At 40.0% G+C, this 20,557-nt stretch overlaps 2 protein-coding genes across 24 annotated transcripts in view; one reads left to right on the top strand and one right to left on the bottom strand.

Annotated features, from left to right (window-relative positions):
- SYNPO2 (synaptopodin 2) overlaps window positions 1-20,557 on the bottom strand; it is a 204,459-nt gene that overhangs the window by 144,043 nt on the left and 39,859 nt on the right. The gene's annotated exons all lie outside the window — the stretch shown is intronic.
- The window catches only part of LOC147371216 (uncharacterized), a 360,632-nt gene that overhangs the window by 300,775 nt on the left and 39,300 nt on the right, over window positions 1-20,557 (top strand). For 7 of the 22 annotated variants that reach the window (XR_015165984.1, XR_015165982.1, XR_015165980.1 and 4 more), the window contains 2 exons: window positions 15,084-15,150; window positions 16,616-16,723. The exons of 8 other annotated variants lie outside the window; for them this stretch is intronic. Coding sequence is in view for 6 of the 14 variants with exons in the window: in XM_086407302.1 (XP_086263428.1) it covers window positions 15,084-15,150 (67 nt within the window). In the remaining 8 variants the exon portion in view is untranslated. Of the gene's footprint in view, window positions 1-15,083; window positions 15,151-16,615; window positions 16,771-20,557 lie in introns of those variants that run through there. 7 more of the 22 variants (XM_086407302.1, XM_086407304.1, XM_086407303.1 and 4 more) reach the window with 2 other exon arrangements.

The following is a 20,557-nucleotide window of genomic DNA, read 5'->3' as shown; positions in this document are numbered from 1 at the left end:
TCATGGAAGAGTTGGAGGACGTGGTTAGTTGTAGGAGGTCTTTTTAGGTGAACTTGTCAAGCACATCACGTCTAACAGAAGGTTTTCCAATGTTAGCACTATTTAGATTGGAAAACTGTTTGTTGCAGGGGGCTGTTTTGTGTATTATATAGGATAGATAGCAACATCTCTGGCCTCTATCCACTAGATGCCAGTTGTGAGAACCAAAAATGTCTCCAGACAATGCTGAAGGTCCCCTATAGAGCAAAACTGTCCCGGTAAAGAATCACTGGCTACGCAAGAAACATGGAGATGTGTTGGTTTCTTTACAGAGTTTTAAATAATACATACTATGCTTAGACAAATTAGTTTGAAAGGAAAACACCCCTTCAAATTTAAACCAAATAAAAGTATATTTTAATTAATCGGTATAACAAAATCTGTATTTGGGGGGGGGCGGAAATGTGGTGCTTTCAGGTGAGACACTAACTCCATATGCCAGGTAGAAAGGTATCCATTCTTTTTCATTCCACTAATATTCACTGAGTGTCTACCAAGCGAGAGATACTCCCGTGGGCAATGGGGCTACCGTAGTGAACAAGACAGACAAGATCCCTGCTCTCAAGAAGCCTACAATTTAACAAGTTTGGGAGATGTTAAGTAACCCATTGTGAAATGTGCCATGCCACAACAGGTGATAAGTATATTAATCATGTTTTTTATTGTCTCTCTATATTTCTTATTGTCTATATTTTATGATGTTTTGACATCTTGGCAAAGGTTGTTGTGGCAGGAGAGAGACTGCTAGTTAATTCCTAAAACAGTAAATAACATGCCTGGAAGCACTGCTTTCGTATGAGAACGAGCCAATCTTGAGTCTCTACCCCCAACCATCTTTAACCCTCATCTGCCAAGCCAGTACTTCCGCTGCCCTAAATCAATGTAGGTCCAGGTGTCAGACAAGTAGGACTGCCCCTATGGCCCAAAGCCTGCTGGAATTACTCAAACTAGCCAACCCTAAACTGTCTTCCTGCCCCTTCCCATGGGAAACACAGTATAGACTGCGGCCTATGCTTTCCCCTCATTCCTTCCTACATCCTGACTGATATCGGTGCGTCCCTGTGTGGCCCTGCATGGCACAACGTGTCCCCCTCCTCTCTACAAGTGTAGTGGCATTAACCTCGCTTCTTTCAATGGCGCTAACCTCTCTGTGTTGTCCCTCAGTCACCCCTAAAAACTTAAATCCCACAGGTACACTTGTTGAGATGACACAGAAAGATTAACGTGTTGTTGTCAAGGGGACCATCAGTGCTTCCCTGAGGAAGGACAGAGTTGGTAAGGAGGATACATGGGGAATACATTTCACGCAGGGAGACAAGAATATATAAATGGCCAGGTGTGACCAAGCTGGGGTAAGAGAGCAGAAATGCAGATTCACTCAAAATATTCATCCTGCAGGCAACCAAAAGCCTTAAGTATTTAAATCAAGTAACTAACAGGATTTACTCTGTTTTCCTAGAAGATTGTTCTGGATGCTTTGTAGGGGCAGAGATCAGCTAGTAGATTTTTAAAGCAATATCAGAAAAGATTGATAGCATCCTGAATGAAGTTGGTGACTGGGAATGAACACGCACAGAGTGGGCATTCAACTTATATTTGTTGAATAAGTGAAAAAAATGTAAGTTCACATGCTTGAGTCATAGGACAGTTTTTTTGGGTAATCACTTGAAGAGAATTTACTCCTATTTTGGAAATAATTCTAGTAATTTTTTTTTAATCTACAGGTGATTAGAAACAAAAAATTAAGAGAGGGGAGATGGAACTAGAGGTACACAGAGTCATACACGCTGACAGGGCACTGAAAGCTAAAAAGTGAAAGAGAGGAAACGAAAAAAGCTCTGTATGCGGCATGCCAGCGTTCTTTAGCATAAATGCTAACATGTTCACAAATTTTAACAAAATACAATTTGAAAATTGATGCTCATGCAAAACTCTGTTAAGTCATCAAGACAGGATATGTAAACTTTTAATAGATGTATTATGCAATGGCAATTATTTTTAGTTTTTTAAAAATAATTTCACCATGTCTTTCTTCTGCCTGTGCTGGGTCTCCGTTGCCGCACCCAGGCTCTCTCTAGCTGTGGGAAGTGGGGTCTCTCTAGTTGTAGTGCATGGGCTTCTCACTGCAGTGGCCTCTCTTGTTGGGGGTCACAGGCCCCAAAGCACCCAGGCTTCAGTATTTGTGGTTCCTGGCTCTAGACTGCAGGCTCAATATTTGTGGCACATAGCATTAGTTGCTTCCCAGAGCAGGGATTGAACCTGTCTCTTCTGCGTTAGCAGGCAGATTCTTTACCACCAAGCCACCAGGGAAGCCCTATTTTTAGTTTTTAAAGTAAAGATTACATAAAAGTCAGAAGATTCAAAGTGTAAAGCGATGAGGCCTTCCAGCTGAGCTTCCAGATAACTGGGACACGTGCATTATCTGGAGTAGCTCACTCGCGTGTAGTGGGAAAGCCATATAAACAAGTTGCTGCCATAAGTGGAAATGCACCACTCAGAATGACACAATGGAATCTCTCGCCTTTCTTGTTTATAAACTCATGAAGACCGTGCTCCTTGCAAAGCACGTAAAGCACGACACGATGTTTCAAAGTGGCTACCCCACTGTTATCGGGGTTTTCTTTGTCAGTGTGTGCACGAGTTTAGGGAGCTTTTTGCAGTGTGAGTTCCCTGTCCGCCCTCCGCAGCACAGCACCGACATCACCATTCTGCCACCTCCTGCAGTCAGCATGAGCCTCTCTGCCACAAACTTACGACCGCGTTCTTAGACACTAAAATAAAGCTCACTCAGAAAATATTCCTAAATAGGGCACAATGGTTAAACTGAACTGGCAATGCTATAAATATTACAGGGCCAAAGTATATTTTTGTCCTTCTCTATGCCAGACGCCGTTAAGCCAACTGTTAATACACAAACTTTGTTGTTGTTGTCGTCAAGGAGAGTATGCAGCTTCTTCAGGACTATTTTAAATGCTGTGCCTCATTTCACATAAATATTTACCCAAAGGAAGGTGTTTGACAGTGAAAAATCTATATAGTGTCATAATCCTTTTACACAGAGCAGTATTTTCACTGTATAGACCTTGCTGAAGATATAAAAAACTCCCCCATGGAAATCCCACTGTGAGAAGAGAAAGAGGAAAAAGGAAAAAGTATCATCATTCTTCAAAAGTCAAAGTTTATAAAAACAAAATGTCTTTGTCAAGAGGCCCAAACAGTTTGTCGTGTGTTTAAAATATGTTCAACTCAGCAGTATCAATGGAAAAAATAAAGAGTAGTGGTGGATTATTTTTAAAAGCATTTGAAAATAACTCTGTGAAGTGAAAGTGTTAGTCATTCAGTCGTGTCCGACTCTTTGCAATCCTATGGACTGTAGCACACCAGGCGCCTCTGTCCATGGAACTTTCCAGGCAAAAATACTGGAGTGCTTTGCCATTTCCTTCTCCAGGGGATCTTCCCAATGCAGGGATCAGACCTGGTCTCCCGCACTGCAGGCAGATTCTCTACCATCTGAGCCACCATGGAAGCCCCAAAATAAGTATTGTATATATTTTACAAATAAAAAAAATCTCAACATACTTTAACACAACCTCTGAAACAGAGATTAAACTATATATATTAGCATGGCTACACTGGAATATTTAACAATTAATAAAAACATGTTCAGGGAGAATCACAGTGAGGCTATTAGTGAAAAACACATCTTTTAAACACTGTTCTAACTTGTATAACAATAACTTTTCTAGGGACTTTTTAGAAATATTCCAGAAACATCATTTTCTAGTGGTTTTGCCTGCAATAAGTAAACATATCCTAAAAGCAATGATAATATACTAGTTCAGTTCAGTTCAGTTCAGTCGCTCAGTCATGTCTGACTCTTTGAGACCTCATAAATTGTAGCACTCCAGGCCTCCCTGTCCATCACCAACTCCCAGAGTTCACTCAGACTCACGTCCATCGAGTCAGTGATGCCATCCAGCCATCTCATCCTCTGTCGTCCCCTTCTCCTCCTGCCCCCAATCCCTCCCAGCATCAGAGTCTTTTCCAATGAGTCAGCTCTTCGCATGAGGTGGCCAAAGTACTGGAGTTTCAGCTTTAGCACCATTCCTTCCAGAGAACACCCAGGACTGATCTCCTTCAGAAGGGACTGGTTGGATCTCCTTGCAGTCCAAGGGACTCTCAAGAGTCTTCTCCAACACCACAGTTCAAAAGCATCAATTCTTTGGTGCTCAGCCTTCTCCACAGTCCAACTCTCACATCCATACAGGACCACTGGAAAAACCACAGCCTTGACTAGACGGACCTTTGTTGGCAAAGTAATGTCTGTGCTTCTGAATATGCTATCTAGGTAACCAATATAAACTAAACACCTGTTACATGCCAAGCACTCCACTTAGCACTTTACATTTTGTGATCTGAGCCTTGCAACAACCATAAAAAGGGTTTTTCTGTAATTAAATATTATTTCCTCTATGGAGAAGCTGAGCCTGGGTATTCAAAGCCCCAGCAGCTGCCAGGTGAGGATACGAGGATTCAAAGCCTGTCTGTTTGACCACATCCTAGAAACTAGCAGTGAGCCAACCCACTCCTCCAGCAGCTTGTGGCCCTACTGGTCACGGCGAACTTCAAACAATCAAACAATACAGAGGGCCGGCCTCATCTGAGGGGGTGGGTACATTCCAAGACTCCCAGTGGATACTTGAAACTGCAGATAGTACTGAGTCCTACACATACTGTTTTGTTTTTTTCCTTATATAAACATACCTATGATAAGGTTTAACATATAAATTAGGCAAGTAAGTGATGGATAACAATAACTAACAATAAAAGCAGAACAACTACACTGCCATAATAGTGATATGAATGTGGTCTCTCCTAAATATCTTATTGTGCTGTGTTCACCCTTCTCCTTTTGATGACATGAGATGATAAAATGCCTAAGTGATGAAGTGAGGTGAATGATGAAGGCATTGTGACCTAGTGTGAGGCTACTGTTGACCTTCTGACAGCACCTCAGAAGGATTACCGCTTCAGGCGCTCCTGGGTCATGTAGCCATGATGATGTCGAAGGCTGGATGTCAGGAGCAGAGGAGGTCAGTGGTTGGGGGTGAGGATGGAGGGCAGGATAATGGAGTGGGATTTCGTCATGCTACTCAGAATGGCATGAAATTTATTTATTTATTAAAAAAGTGGGGGGTGCACCATGCAGCTTACAGGATCTTAGTTCCCCCAACTAAGGATCAAACCCATGCCCCCTGCAGTGGGGACGGGTAATCCTAACCAAGTGGCCTGCCAGGGAATTCCCTGGCATGCAATTTAAAACTTATGAATTGCTTATTTGTGGAATTTTCCATTTAATATTTTCAGACTGCGGTTGACCACTGGTAATTGAAACTGAGGAAAGTGAAACCGTGGATAGGGGTGGACACATATAGGTGCTCTGAAAGGAAAGTAGACAATGCTTTTAGAGACTATAAAACTCAGGCTATCGGGGGGAATCTAGAGTAAATGATCCTTGGCCTAAGAGGTATTAGTTAGAAGGAGTCAGGCAAAGAGATGGGGAAAGCTCCAAGCAGCACAGGGAATATAGGGAAAGGACTCGAGGCAGAAAGAGTGGATTCTATTAGTGAAACAGATAGAAAATGAATATATCTGAAATGTATTAACTGAGAGAATGGAGGGAGATGGGCTTGGATATGCAGACCACGTGAGGAATTTTGTATTCATCCTGAGTGCCATGAAAATCGATTGAAGAGTTTTGAGTAAACAGAAGAATGATGCTATTTGCAGTTGAAAGTCCTCTGGCTGCTGGTTGGAAAAGAGACCGAAGGATGGGAAGAGAGCAGTCTGGAGACCACTGCAGGAGTCCCAAGTCACTGATGCTGATTCCCGAACTGGTGGCGGCAGTAAGGTTGCAAGAAAGGGAATGAGCTTGAGGTGTCTGTAGAAGTAGATTGATAAGACTTGGTAGTGGATTAAAGAGAAACCTCTAGAAAGCTCATCAGCGGCTTTCCTTAAGTCAGTGCTCAACTCCTTCCCACTTCTGTTGTGTCTGATGGAGACCAGCCCTTTTCAGAGACAATACCAGTGCAAATATTTTATGAAAGGATAACCATGGATGTAACAGTTATTGGTTAGTGGTATTAGGTTGTAAGTGTAACTAAATTTTCTTGGTGTTTCTAGGTGGGAGAGGTAGACAAAGAGGTGGGAGAAAGCTATCTACCGCTAAGGAACAGCTGTTACATTTCCCTTACAAACGCTTCAAGTTGCAGATCCTGGGGGTTGTCACTGTGTTGGAGAACATTAATGGTTAGGATAGAATTCATATTTCAAATGACAGAATCCAAAGGCACGTTGATGTAATACTTTCTCATTAACTTTTATGGGACAATAAAAAGAATTATCTTTAAAAACAAAATAGTATATGTTATATGTGTGTGTGTGTGTGTGTGTGTGTGTATATATATACTATTATGTTGGAGAAGGAAATGGCAACCCACTCCAGTACTCTTGCCTGGAAAATCCCACAGACAGAACAGCCTGGTGGGCTACAGTCCATGGGATCGAAAAGAGTCGGACACGCCTGAGCGACCAAGCACATACTATTATATACAAATATAAAAAATACATATATAATAAATCACAAAATAAATATATATTAATGCTATCTATTATTAGGCACTTATTTATTAGAATACTAATAATTCAAGTCTACAACAACAGAAATAAGTAATTAGGCCCAATATCAATGGTTGGAGATCAGCAGAATCATGTTCTAAGACATATTTTTTGCCCACATTCTGCAGGTATTTTAGTTTAAGTTCTGAGATTGATTCTACAGACTGCTACTTAGGTGATTCTCTGCAAGATTTAGTCTTCTTTTCCTCAGCATCTTTCTACATATGGCGATAAACCACTTCCCAATGCCATGCGGACAGTCTCTTTGTCAGTATATGGAACTGAATACCTGAGTATGGAATTGCCTAGCCAGAATTCATATAAAGAAGAAAAGTCAAAAGAGTGAGGGTGTTTTGAATCTGTCAACATCAATAACTTTGGAGAGAATGGGAGATGCTGAGCCTGGAAAAGGGAGACTAAGAATGACTGTCTTGCTGCAGCTGCTGCTAAGTCGCTTCAGTTGTGTCTGACTCTGTGAGACCCCATAGACGGCAGCCCACCAGGCTCCCCCGTCCCTGGGATTCTCCAGGCAAGAACACTGGAGTGGGTTGCCATTTCCTTCTCCAATGCGTGAAAGTGAAAAGCGAAAGTGAAATCGCTCAGTCGTGTCCGACTGTTAGCGACCCCATGGACTGCAGCCTACCAGACTCCTCCATCCATGGGATTTTCCAGGCAAAAACACCGGAGTGGGTTGCCATCGCCTTCTCTAATGACTGTATTAACTATCTTAATATATACTAGAAAACCTGTCATGTGGCCACAAGAGTAAAACAAGGCTCAGTGGATAAGGAAGCAAATTTATGCTCATTGTAGAGAAGGCCTTTCCCAGTGGAATTGTTCAAAAGTCACACAGGCTGTGGTGGCTCACTGTCACAACAGACACTAAATGACTATTTTTAGCATCAGTGTTTTGTAAAGTTCTGTCAGTTTGTTTGACTACATTGGTTGTCTGGCAATATTTTGATATATGGCAAAACCAATACAATATTGTAAAGTTAAAAAAAAAAAAAAAAGAAAGTCCAGTTTGGATTCTAAGTCTCCTTCTATCCCTAAGATTCTATATCTAACTAGTAACGCCGGTAGCCCCCATTCTCACCATTCTTACAGTCACAGGTTTCCATCTGGTGCTTTGGGTAGTTCATTGGCATCACACTGGGGGTTGGGAAGAGCTTGAAGCTGCACTATGGAATGAGTGCATTTTATTTCTCTGGCTACATTTTATTTCTCTGGTCATTTCTTGGGAATTCTGGGACTAGTATGGTTTATTCCCACCAGTTATAGATAAGAGGCATGTGGCTTCTGCCATAACTGGCCGTCATCTTAGGATCACAGGGGAGATCTCATACAGAATGAAGAAACAAGGAAATCAAGCAAAGAACTGGAGAGAGAAGGACCCAGACCTAGTCAAGTTATGGACATCAGCAGATCTAAAGCTGCCTTTCTCAGCTTTTCAATCATGTGGACTTTTCAATTACATGAGCCAGTGAAGTTTATTTTTGGTTTAGGCAGCTTGAGTGTGTTTTCTATACATGTAAACAAATGATGCTGCTGCTGCTGCTGCTGCGGCTGCTGCTAAGTTGCTTCAGTCGTGTCCGATTCTGTGCAACCCCAGAGACAGCAGCCCACCAGGCTCCCCAGTCCCTGGGATTCTCCAGGCAAGAACACTGGAGTGGGTTGCCATTTCCTTCTCCAGTGCATGAAAGTGAAAAGTGAAAGTGAAGCCGTTCAGTCATGTCCACTTCTTCGCGACCCCATGGACTGCAGCCCACCAGGCTCCTCTGTCCATGGGATTCTCCAGGCAAGAGTACTGGAGTGGGGTGCCATTGCCTTCTCCGAATGATACCTAACTCCAATTCTTATCCAAATATGTGTAAAGTCATCCATTCTCAGAAACATAGTGAAAAAGAGACAAGCTGCATTTTGCATGCAGGGATCCACTTAAAAACCAAGAGATCTCTTAATCCTAATCTCTGAATCATATAAACTCAATTTATGTCAAAATCTGGCCTCTGTAACCACCAGTATCTCTTTTGGGACAAACTATGTTAATCAACACTGCAAGTAAATATTTACTAAGCATAAAACAGATCTAAAGCAGTCTTACAGAAAACTTTTCCTCCTACTTGCCTAAACTTAATCCTTCTTCCTCCATGCAGGGCTACTCAATGAAAAACGCAGTTACAATCAATTTAGACATCCTATGGGTTAATGGCATCACTGACTCAATGGACGTGAGTCTGAGTGAACTCCGGGAGTTGGTGATGGACAGGGAGGCCTGGTGTGTTGCTATTCATGGGGTCACAAAGAGTCGGACATGACTGAGCGACTGAACTGAACTGATGGGTTAATGACCTTGTGAACTGATATTAAATGCTTAAATAGTTTCTTGGTTTACTTAAAGTTTTGATAATGTCTCAACACGTAGAACTGTAAGAACCTTAAACTATTTTGCATGATGTTTTCTAATCTTTCATATTTTGATTTTATAGAATTTGGCTTTTGATTCCCATATCAGTAGGTCATCCTCAATGGGTTCAAATTTTACTGTCCTCTACTTACCTGTGTCTATATGTAAATTGAAAAATGAAACCACAGTCATACACTAAAGCCAAATGTTACCATCACCTTGCTTCCCACCTGCTGGTTTGTGGTCCATTAAAGTGTTAAGATACTGATTTTTTCCCTTCAATCCTCTGTGCAGCTATGCAGGACCCAGACAGGCCCAGACCCTAGATCAGAAGCCTAAGGCCAGAAGCAACCTTGTCTGTTCACCCAAAATGCAATGAAAACACTTTCATTTCCTATGTGTAGCACCACAATAAAAAGTCCATGATGCACCACCCTAAATAGCACTGCTTAAAGATTCTACCTTGTTCCTCTTTTATTGAATTTGGCATATTCTGACTCTGGAAACATAAAAAATATTGTTTTGTTGGCATATTGGTAAAGGAAGCTAAGCTTTCCTTTGAGTTTGAATTCAAAGAATTCCAAAAACTCCAAAATTTACTTTCTTTTCCAGTATTGAGATAAAATATTTCACTTGTCTCTTTCCCTTGAAAATTATTTTTATATTCTTTTACTCCCTCTTAGGAAAATGAATTTTAGCAAGTGTTGGCTGTGAAAAAATTGTGAATTTTCAGGGTAGAGCGTATGATACATGACTCATTAACGAGACTCCTTGTAACACAGAGATGTGAGAAATGTTGCAGAGATAACACAACCTGGCCCTTGGAAAATTTGTAAGGGACACTGTAGAAAGAGGGGAACTTCTTCCCGTGATGATGCCAAAGAACTACCAAGAACCTGCTTGTTACTCTCATTAGCAATGGTTATTCACCACTTCAGATTTTAAATTGCAGAGAGCAAATTCTTATATGGAGTGCCTGATGAACTATGGAATGAGGTTCGTGACATTGTACAGGAGACAGGGATCAAGACCATCCCCATGGAAAAGAAATGCAAAAAAGCAAAATGGCTGTCTGGGGAGGCCTTACAAATAGCTGTGAAAAGAAGAGAAGCAAAAAGCAAAGGAGAAAAGGAAAGATATAAGCATCTGAATGCAGAGCTCCAAAGAATAGCAAGAAGAGATAAGAAAGCCTTCCTCAGCGATCAGTGCAAAGAAATAGAGGAAAACAACAGAATGGGAAAGACTAGAGATCTCTTCAAGAAAATTAGAGATACCAAGGGAACATTTCATGCAAAGATGGGCTCGATAAAGGACAGAAATGGTATGGACCTAACAGAAGCAGAAGATATTAAGAAGAGGTGGCAAGAATACACAGAAGAACTGTACAAAAAAGATATTCACGACCCAGATAATCACGATAGTGTGATCACTGACCTAGAGCCAGACATCCTGGAATGTGAAGTCAAGTGGGCCTGAGAAAGCATCACTACGAACAAAGCTAGTGGAGGTGATGGAATTCCAGTTGAGCTATTTCAAATCCTGAAAGATGATGCTGTGAAAGTGCTGCACTCAATATGTCAGCACATTTGGAAAACTCAGCAGTGGCCACAGGACTGGAAAAGGTCAGTTTCCATTCCAATCCCAAAGAAAGGCAATGCCAACGAATGCTCAAACTACCGCACAATTGCACTCATCTCACATGCTAGTAAAGTAATGCTCAAAATTCTCCAAGCCAGGCTTCAGCAATACATGAACCGTGAACTTCCTGATTTTCAAGCTGGTTTTAGAAAAGGCAGAGGAACCAGAGATCAAATTACCAACATCTGCTGGATCATCGAAAAAGCACGAGAGTTCCAGAAAAACATCTATTTCTGCTTTATGGACTATGCCAAAGCCTTTGACTGTGTGGATCACAATAAACTGTGGAAAATTCTGAAAGAGATGGGTATACCAGACCACCTGACCTGCTTCTTGAGGAACCTATATGCAGGTCAGGAAGCAACAGTTAGAACTGGACATGGAACAACAGACTGGTTCCACATTGGGAAAGGAGTGTATTGTCAAGGCTGTATATTGTCACCCTGCTTATTTAACTTATATGCAGAGTACATCGTGAGAAACGCTGGACTGGAAGAAACACAAGCTGGAATCAAGACTGCTGGGAGAAATATCAATAACCTCAGACATGCAGATGACATCACCCTTATGGCAGAAAGTGAAGAGGAACTAAAAAGCCTCTTGATGAAAGTGAAAGTGGAGAGTGAAAAAGTTGGCTTAAAGCTCAACATTCAGAAAACGAAGATCATGGCATCTGGTCCCATCACTTCCGGGGAAATAGATGGGGAAACAGTGGAAACATGTCAGACTTTATTTTTGGGGGCTCCAAAATCACTGCAGATGGTGACTGTAGCCATGAAATTAAAAGACACTTACTCCTTGGAAGGAAAGTTATGACCAATCTAGACAGCATATTAAACAGCAGAGACATTACTTTGCCAACAAAGGTCCATCTAGTCAAGGCTATGGTTTTTCCTGTGGTCATGTATGGATGTCAGAGTTGGACTGTGAAGAAAGCTGAGCGCCGAAGAATTGATGCTTTTGAACTGTGGTGTTGGAGAAGACTCCTGAGAGTCCCTTGGACTGCAAGGAGATCCAACCAGTCCATTCTGAAGGAGATCAGCCCTGGGATTTCTTTGGAGGGAATGATGCTGAAGCCGAAACTCCAGTACTTTGGCCACCTCATGTGAAGAGCTGACTCATTGGAAAAGACTCTGATACTGGGAGGGATTGGGGGCAGGAGGAGAAGGGAACGACAGAGAATGAGATGGCTGGATGGCATCACTGACTTGATGGACGTGAGTCTGAGTGAACTCCGGGAGTTGGTGAGGGACAGAGAGGCCTGGTGTGCTGCGATTCATGGGGTCGCAAAGAGTCAGACAGGACTGAGCGACTAAACTGAACTGAAATTCTTATATAGGTGCTCTCATGTTGCAACTTAATGTTGACACAGGAAACACCATTTTATGGCAAGCACTTAACCTCAATAGGGTCTGTTCCCAGTTTCCATGAAGATTTCTTGGAAATCTTATCCATGAGCCAGGATAAAGTAATTGAGTATCAATAGTACCAGAAATCTGGCAATTTGTTGGCTAAAGTTTAAATTTTTCAACTGATCAATTGCTTCAAGATGCTTGCTTTCAAAGGATAACATTTTTTATTTTATTAACAATAAACAGTTAGATACAAGCTCAAAACTCTGCTCTGTTTCTGATGGCAGGACAGGAAGCTTTTCAGAGCACTTGTTTTTCCTAAACTAGAATATTCCTTTGAATCTCACACTAAGTGCTGCCTTCTTCCTTGTGAGGTCAGCACTGCCTCTATCTCAGAATACAGGTAGGTCAACGAAAACACTCTCATGTATTTTCAAACATCATGGGATCTTTGAAGTGAAAACTCTTATAAATAGTTGAAAGCGCTATTATTAGAAGTCTTTTTGGAAGTTTTACCATTTTGGTCAGAACGAAAATACCTGCTGAAGAAAGAGATTACAAGGCTGTGGAGAGCCAGAATCAAATGGTTTAGAGCAGCTGGCACACTGCTTATGCTTCACTGTGCTGGATGGACACCTTCCAAAATGGGCAAAAGAAACAGAGTTTAAAAGCATGCTGCAAGTTTGAGCTGAGAAGTGTTTAATTCAGGGGAAAAAAACAAACTTGTATTTGTAGAATTCAAATTAATGACTGCTGTAGTAAAGAGTTTTCAACCAGGAGATAAACAAATATTCGCTGATTTTTAAATTATGCATAAAATTGACCCTTATTGACGCCAGTTGTTTTTGTTTCAGTCACTAAGTCGTGTCTGACCCTTTGCAACCCCATGGACTGCAGCACACAGGATCCTCTGTCTTCCATTGGTCTCCCAGAGTTTGCTCAAATTCATGTCCATTGAGTCAGTGATGCCATCCAACCATCCCATCCTTTGTTACCCGCCTCTCCTCCTGCCCTCAATCTTTCCTATCAAGGTCTTTTTCAGTGAGTTATCTCTTCACATCAGGTGGTCAAAGTATTGGAGTTTCAGCTTCAACAGCGGTCCTTCCAATGAATATTCAGGACTGACTTCCTTTAGGATTGACAGGTTTGATCTCCATACAGTCCATGGGATTCTCAACAGTCTTCTCCAGCACCACAGTTCAAAAGCATCAATTCTTTGGTGCCCAGCCTTCTTATGGTCCAACACTCACATCCATATATGACTACTGGGAAAACCATAGCTTTGACTATACAGACCTTTGTCAACAAAATGATGTCTCTGCTTTCTGATACATTGTCTAGGTTTGTCATAACTTTTCTTCCAAGAAGCAAGTGTCTTTTAATTTCATAACTGCAATCACCATGCTCAGTGATTTGGGAGTCCCCAAAATAAAATCTGTCACTGTTTCCACATTTTCCCCATCTATTTGCCATCTATTTACTTTGGCCCCCTGATGTGAAGACTTGACTCACTGGAAAAAACCCTGATTCTGGGAAAGATTGAAGGCAGGGGGAGAAGGGGATGATAGAGGATGAGATGGTTGGATGGCATCACTGACTCAATGGACATGAGTTTGAGCAGGCTCTGGGAGTTAGTGATGGACAGGGAAGCCTGGCATGCTGCAGTCCTTGGGGTTGTGAAGAGTCGGACACAACTGAGAGACTGAACTGAATTGAACTGATTTGCCATGAAGTGATGGGACCAGATGTCATGATCTTAGTTTTTTGAATGTTGAGTTTTAAGCCAGCTTTTACACTCTCCTCTTTCATCTTCATCAAGAGGCTCTTTAGTTCCTCTTCACTTTCTGCCATTGGAGTGGTATCATCTATATATCTGAGGTTGTTAATATTTCTCCCAGAAATCTTGATTCCAGCATGTGCTTCATCCAGCCCAGTATTTTGCATGATGCTCTCCATATAAGTTAAATAAGCAGGGAGACAATATACAGTCTTGAAATACTCTTTTCCCAATTTTGAATCAGTCCGTTGTTCCATGTCCAGTTTTAACTGTTGCTTCTTGACCTGCATACAAGTTTATCAGGAGACAGATAAGGTAGTATGGTATTCCCATCTCTTTAAGAAATTTCCACAGTTTGTTGTGATCCACACAGTCAAAGGCTTCAGCATACTCAGTGAAGCAGAAGTAGGTGTTTTTCTGGAACTCCTTTGCTTTTTCTGTGATCCAGTGGATGTTGGCAACTTGATCTCTGCTTCCTCTGCCTTTTCAAAATCCAGGTTGTACATCTGGAATTTCTCCTTTCACAAACTGTTGAAGCCTAGCTTGGAGGATTTTGAGCATTACCTTGCTAGCATGTGAAATCAGCTCAATTGTAAGGTATTTTGAACATTCTTTGGCATTGCCCTTTTTTGGGATTGGAATGAAAACAGACCTTTTCCAATCCTGTAGCCATTGCTGAGTTTTCCAAATTTCCTGACATATTGAATGCAGCACTTTAACAGCATCATCTTTTAGGATTTGAAATAGTTCAGCTGGAATTCCATCATTTCCACTAGCTTTGTTCATAGTAATGCTTCCTAAGGCCGACTTGACTTCACACTCTAGGATATCTGGCTCTAGGTGAGTGATCACATCATGTGTTATCCAAGTCATTAAGAACTTTTTTGTGTAGACATCCCATAAATGGCTGAGACATTTTTTGGCAATCCCAAGCAAAGAACTCTTGATTCAATGAGCCAAAGAAATGGAAAGAGATCCATGGTATACAGGTGGGTAGTAATGAACTGGGTGTGGAGCTGGTTTCTGAGAATCTGGCATCCTACTGATTTGCTCTCAGAATTTGCTATGCCTCACTCCCAGCTATTTCTGATCTGTGTAGCAGAGCTGAATTCTGCCTACAGTTTAGATTATAGAGAAAATAAGTGATATCAATTCATTTCAATATAGGATTGCTTTTTTTTCTTTCTTCCAGAGAGAGTCAAGCTTCCTAGGAATATGGCACTGATACATAAAATTTTTCCAAAGGAGCCTACTATTTTGTAAGTGTTCAATAAATATTAAAAACAGGAGTAACCTAATGACCTAATGTACAATCCTATAGAGTCCTTCAACTTAAGGAGCTGATAATTCTCATAAATTGAAATGTCAGCTGTGTAATAGTTTAATACCATAGCAAGGACCCAAACTAGTAAGCAGAAGGCCTATGTTCTCATCCTAGCTCTGCTACTGAAAGCTCTATAAATGCAGACAAGTCACAAACTTTTCAATAGCCAATGTACCTACTTATGAATCCCTAATTTCTCAGATTTACTGTAATAATCCGACAATGTTCTTTTAAAATTGGAAGGCCCTATAAATTGAACATCTGTGTAAGATGTGATGGTATTCTCATATCTTAGTTAACATGACTTCATAGATATAACGTAATAAACTGTATAATAATTAAATATTTATTGAATATAGCACTCATTTTAACTCTTAGTCCAACTTAGAAAATATTACTTTGAGTCATCATCATGGGTAAAGAATTCACAAGGCAGATATTCCTCATCCTCAAAGTAGTCATAATCTAACACAGGTGACAGACCCAGCTATAACCACTCATTTATTTGGCAAATATTTGCTGAATTCCTACTAGATGACAGGCACAAATACGAAAAGGTGCTGTACCATGACATCAAGGAGCTTGTATTTCAGTAAGAAAGGGAAACTTCTTTTTTTTAATCTGTGAATTATTCTGTACAATACATGAATGCTTTAATGGAAGTGTGCATAACAGTTTAAGAGTAGAAGTGAGAAGAGAACAATGGGGACGACAAGAAGGTACTAAAATATGATGACTAGTACAATTGATGAAGAGCTCAAGATAAAATTTATGTTAAAAGCCCACTTTTGTGACCTTTTCCAAGTTACGTGGTTCCTCTATTAGTTTCTAGATAGGTAAAATGGGCGGGGGGAACGTATTATCTTCCTCACAGGGCTTCTTTGTGAAATAAATGAGACGATGCAGAAAACAGTATCACACCTAGTGCATGATAAGTGCTTAACAAATGTTTAATTATTGTTATCACATTTATGTCCCATCTTTATTCTCTCTGAATGCCTAATAAAATGTTATACACATAACTGGTTCTCTAAATTCTTAGCTACAGCCCTACAGAGTCATTATTATGAATGTTAATCTAAAGGATTATCATCATAAATATCTATTCCAACAACAGAACACTGAAGAGGTAATTTCTGTTTAGTGAATTAATACCATCCACTTACTTTCTTAGTCATTTGATTTTTTTCTTCTATGAGCAGGATGAAGAAAAAATAAATCAGAAACAAAATATACATATTGATAAATCATGAACTGGGCGGTTCTAATGAATGGAATCTGACTTAAGCCAGATAAATCTATTCATTATGATAATCACTATATATTTTTGTTTAAAAAGCTCATGTATACTTTTTTGGAAGTTTCCATCATAGTTAATTTAAGTTATTGCAATTTTGTAGGCTCTTGGGAGATAACTGAAGGATTCTATACACATACACACAAAAAATGAGGATCTGAAAAAATCATTTATCTAAAGTGAGAGGTAGGATTCAAGAGGAAGAAATGAGGTATGCATTGTCCTATTAAAAATTAAAAGCCAAAAAACTGTTCTATACATCAGTGTCTCTTTTGCTGTCTCGTATACATGGTTATTGTTACCATCTTTCTAAATTCCATATATATGCGTTAGTATACTGTATTGGTGTTTTTTTCCTGGCTTACTTCACTCTGTATAATAGGCTCCAGTTTCATCCACCTCATTAGAACTGATTCAAATGTATTCTTTTTAATGGCCGAGTAATACTCCATTATGTATATGTACCACAGCTTTCTTATCCATTCATCTGCTGGTGGACATCTAGGTTGCTTCCATGTCATGGACTCTGTGGGAGAGGGAGAGGGTGGGATGATTTGGGAGAATGGCATTGAAACATGTATAATATCATATATGAAACGAGTCGCCAGTCCAGGTTTGATGCACGATACTGGATGCTTGGGGCTGGTGCACTGGGATGACCCAGAGGTATGGTACAGGGAGGGAGGAGGGTTCAGGATGGGGAACATGTGTATACCTGTGGCGGATTCATGTTGATATACGGCAAAACCAATACAATATTGTAAAGTTAAAAAATAAAATAAAATAATAAAAAAAATAAAAATAAAAAATAAAAGCCAGCTCTCCTCTACTGGGGAAATTAACCAAATATATTTCTTTTACTATATTATTAGCCAAAGTGAGATAAGAAACCTCTTGATTTTAAAGCTTTAAGATACATTTGATTTTCTAAAAGGACAGTCTGAATTCTTTATGTTGATATAAATTTAAAAATATAAATGACTCAGTTACTCAAGCAAAAACATTAATCTCGATTTTTGAAAGACCCAAAAAGCTGTCCAGTTTATATTTTTATGACAAATAAAAAATAGCATTCAACTGACTTTTTTTTCCATATGCATCTATTTTTTTTCCTCCAGTTTTTTTGAGATATAATTGACATATAGCATTGTATTGGTTTTAGGTGTACAACACAATGATTTGATACATGTATATATTGTGAAACAATTACCACAATAAGTTGAGTTCATATTCATCACCTCACAAAGTTACAGACTGATTTTTCTTGTGGCTAGAAGTTTTAAGATCTTACTCTTGTGGCCACTTTCATATACATGATACAGTATTTTTAGCTATAGTCACCATGCTGTGCGTTACACTCCAGAACTTATTCAACCGGCTTTATTTTTTGCTTCTGATCACTCTTTCTTTTCCCTTTCCTCTCTCCTTTCTCTTCCGCTCCATCCTTCCCTCTTTTCTTTCATCCTTTCTATTCTTCTTCTCTTTCTTTTTTCCTTTCTCTTTATCCCTATCTTTCACTTTTTTTTTCTTTATATAGCCAGGGACCAGGATCTTTCCTAAGTGCTGGCAAAGAAACAGTGAATAAGATAGACATGATGCCTTCCTCAGAGCTTACTATCTTCTATGGAAAACTGTTAATTTAATGAGTGTTTTTATTACAACATTAGAAGTGTGATAGTCAGGCAGGTACAGTGTAGGACGAGCACATTGCTGTGCAATGTTTAATTCATGAACAAGAAACAGCTCATTATCCAAGATTTTCAAAGTTGCTTTACAATATACTATGTAGGTATTTATGTATAAGTATATAAAAACAAAAATACAACATAAGCGGACTTTGACTCACAGTATCCCAGGGTAATTAGGTTTAAGCATCTTGGCTCACTTTAATAGGCTTAATCCTCTTTGCCAGACATTTATAAGATAAAGGAACAAATTAAAAAAGGTTAAAGACAAAAAAAACATCCTTTTGTATCTATGTGGGGATAACCTGAAACTTTTTGAGTAATGCCTAATCTTTCTAAAGAAATGTCACTGCACACATTTGGATGTCTGGAACTAGTCTGGATTTTCAAGTCTCAAAGTATCAGTTATGACCTAATAAGACCTATGCCATCTGTTTTCTTCTTGCTTGGAGAAGCTTTTTTTAGTTTACTCTAGAAGGACATATTTTAAATGTATTTCTTCCCACACAAATTTATATGTAGGTTGGCAAGCTTTCGCAAAGGTCAACGCTTCTGACTTCATCATAAGTCAGAAGTGTTTTTTTTTCCTATAGTATAATCACCAATGACTGTTTTTCAAAGGCTTTTTATAGGTTTTGATCCTGACCAATTAGAAAATAAAGCCTTACATGGACTGATTAGTTCTGAACAAACAAACCTCTTGCCATAAAATATCAACACTTCTTAAAGGGTAACACATCAGCAATTACTAATTTACTGTGCCTACTTGTCTTCTGGGAAGATGGCGGCTGGCCAGGCAGGAATATCCAGGCTTGTTTGAAAGCTCACTCCGGTTGCCTAGCAAATCTCCTGTCATGGGAGTCGGGCAGCCCAGCCTCTGCAGATCCTGAGCCCCCAGCAGACACCCTCCTTCTCTCAGGTTGAGATCCAAGCACAAATGTTTTTTAAATAAAACAATAGTTTCTCCTTTTCTGTAATCAGCCCATATACATTTTTGACACAGAGCATTATGAAGTTTGAAATGGGGGGAAAGTAATATTTCTAGATCAATAGAGTTTCATGACCAATTTCTATATAATACCAGCACAAGACATATAAGCAGAATGCTTTTTTTTTCAAGATGGATAGCAAAACTAAATTTTCCAAAAACTCAAATTATATCCATAGAATATATATGTAAAACTAACAGCAGGTACTAGATATCTTGTTGGAGCAAAAGCCTTTGCAAATTCTCAGTCATCCATGGAACATTAAACATCCATCATTTTCCAAAGTTCTGTCATGACTGTAACTCTTCAACCATTTTTAGAAAAAAACAAACCTGAGAATAACATCATTAAAAGCAACCCTAGGTCAGCATGGCCACCAGTATGTATCATAATGCAGAGTCAAGTCTCTACATTCATAGAGACATAATATATTAATAGTACTATCTTGCATTAGATATCTATATTAGAATGTCCAAAATGCAAAAGATATATTTTTTTGGACAAATCTACTTTTCTAGTACAGAATGCTAATCAACGACACACTTTCTGTTTCCCCCTTCCTTTCTCTCTCTCCCTCTCCCTTCCCCTCCCCTCTATCTCTATTGTGCAATTTCAAGAAGGTTCTGGGAAGCAGCTTGGTGATGGAAAAATACTGTCTGAGAGTCAGGGCACTTGAGTCTAGACTCTTCTCAGACACCACCTGGTTGCATAGCTTTACTTTTCTGCACTTCAGTTTCCTCATCTGAAAAAGGACAAGATTGGCCAAGGTAATTTTAGGATCTCTCCTGGTTCCAACATTTTATATCTTGGCTCTAGTATAAACTGAAGAGAATCAGTAGCCACTATGAGTTGGAAAAATAAGAGTAAAGGTCTAAATAATGTCAAATCTTGGAATTTTGTTTAAATGCAGAAAATATCTGTGGCAGGAATCTCATCTTGCTCCTCCGGCCAGCACCTGCTAGGGTCCAGGCAAGGCTGTGCATGTTGGACAAACTGGTGACACAGGACTGGAGGAGGTTTTGTGTTTTGCTGAAGGGGAAAGAAGGAGAAGACTCCAGGAAGAGAATTAAATAGAGATGATGTCTCCCTAAGTACTCCTCTAAGAAAGAGGTGTCAATCTATGGACTGGGATTGGTCAGGCGGGGGCTAACAGAGGATGAGTCCCTGCTGCTTCTGTGTCTGCCTGCTAAGTGGGCCCCAGAGAGGGCAGTGCATTCTTACTACTATGGACAGATGTGTGGGGAAGCAGACTCTGCTGCTGGGCTTTGGCAGACTTAGGAGAGCTAGAAGACAGCACCGTGGCTCCTCTAGTGAAAGGCATATTTGGACTATAATAGTAATAATTTACCTTTATTACTGGAAAAGGAAATG

Source organism: Bos grunniens, chromosome 6 (genome assembly GCF_055505025.1).
Source record: "Bos grunniens cultivar Pamir isolate PY7600 chromosome 6, Bosgru_T2T1.0, whole genome shotgun sequence".
NCBI lineage: Eukaryota > Metazoa > Chordata > Mammalia > Artiodactyla > Bovidae > Bos > Bos grunniens.
This window is presented reverse-complemented; position numbering and strand designations above follow the sequence as displayed.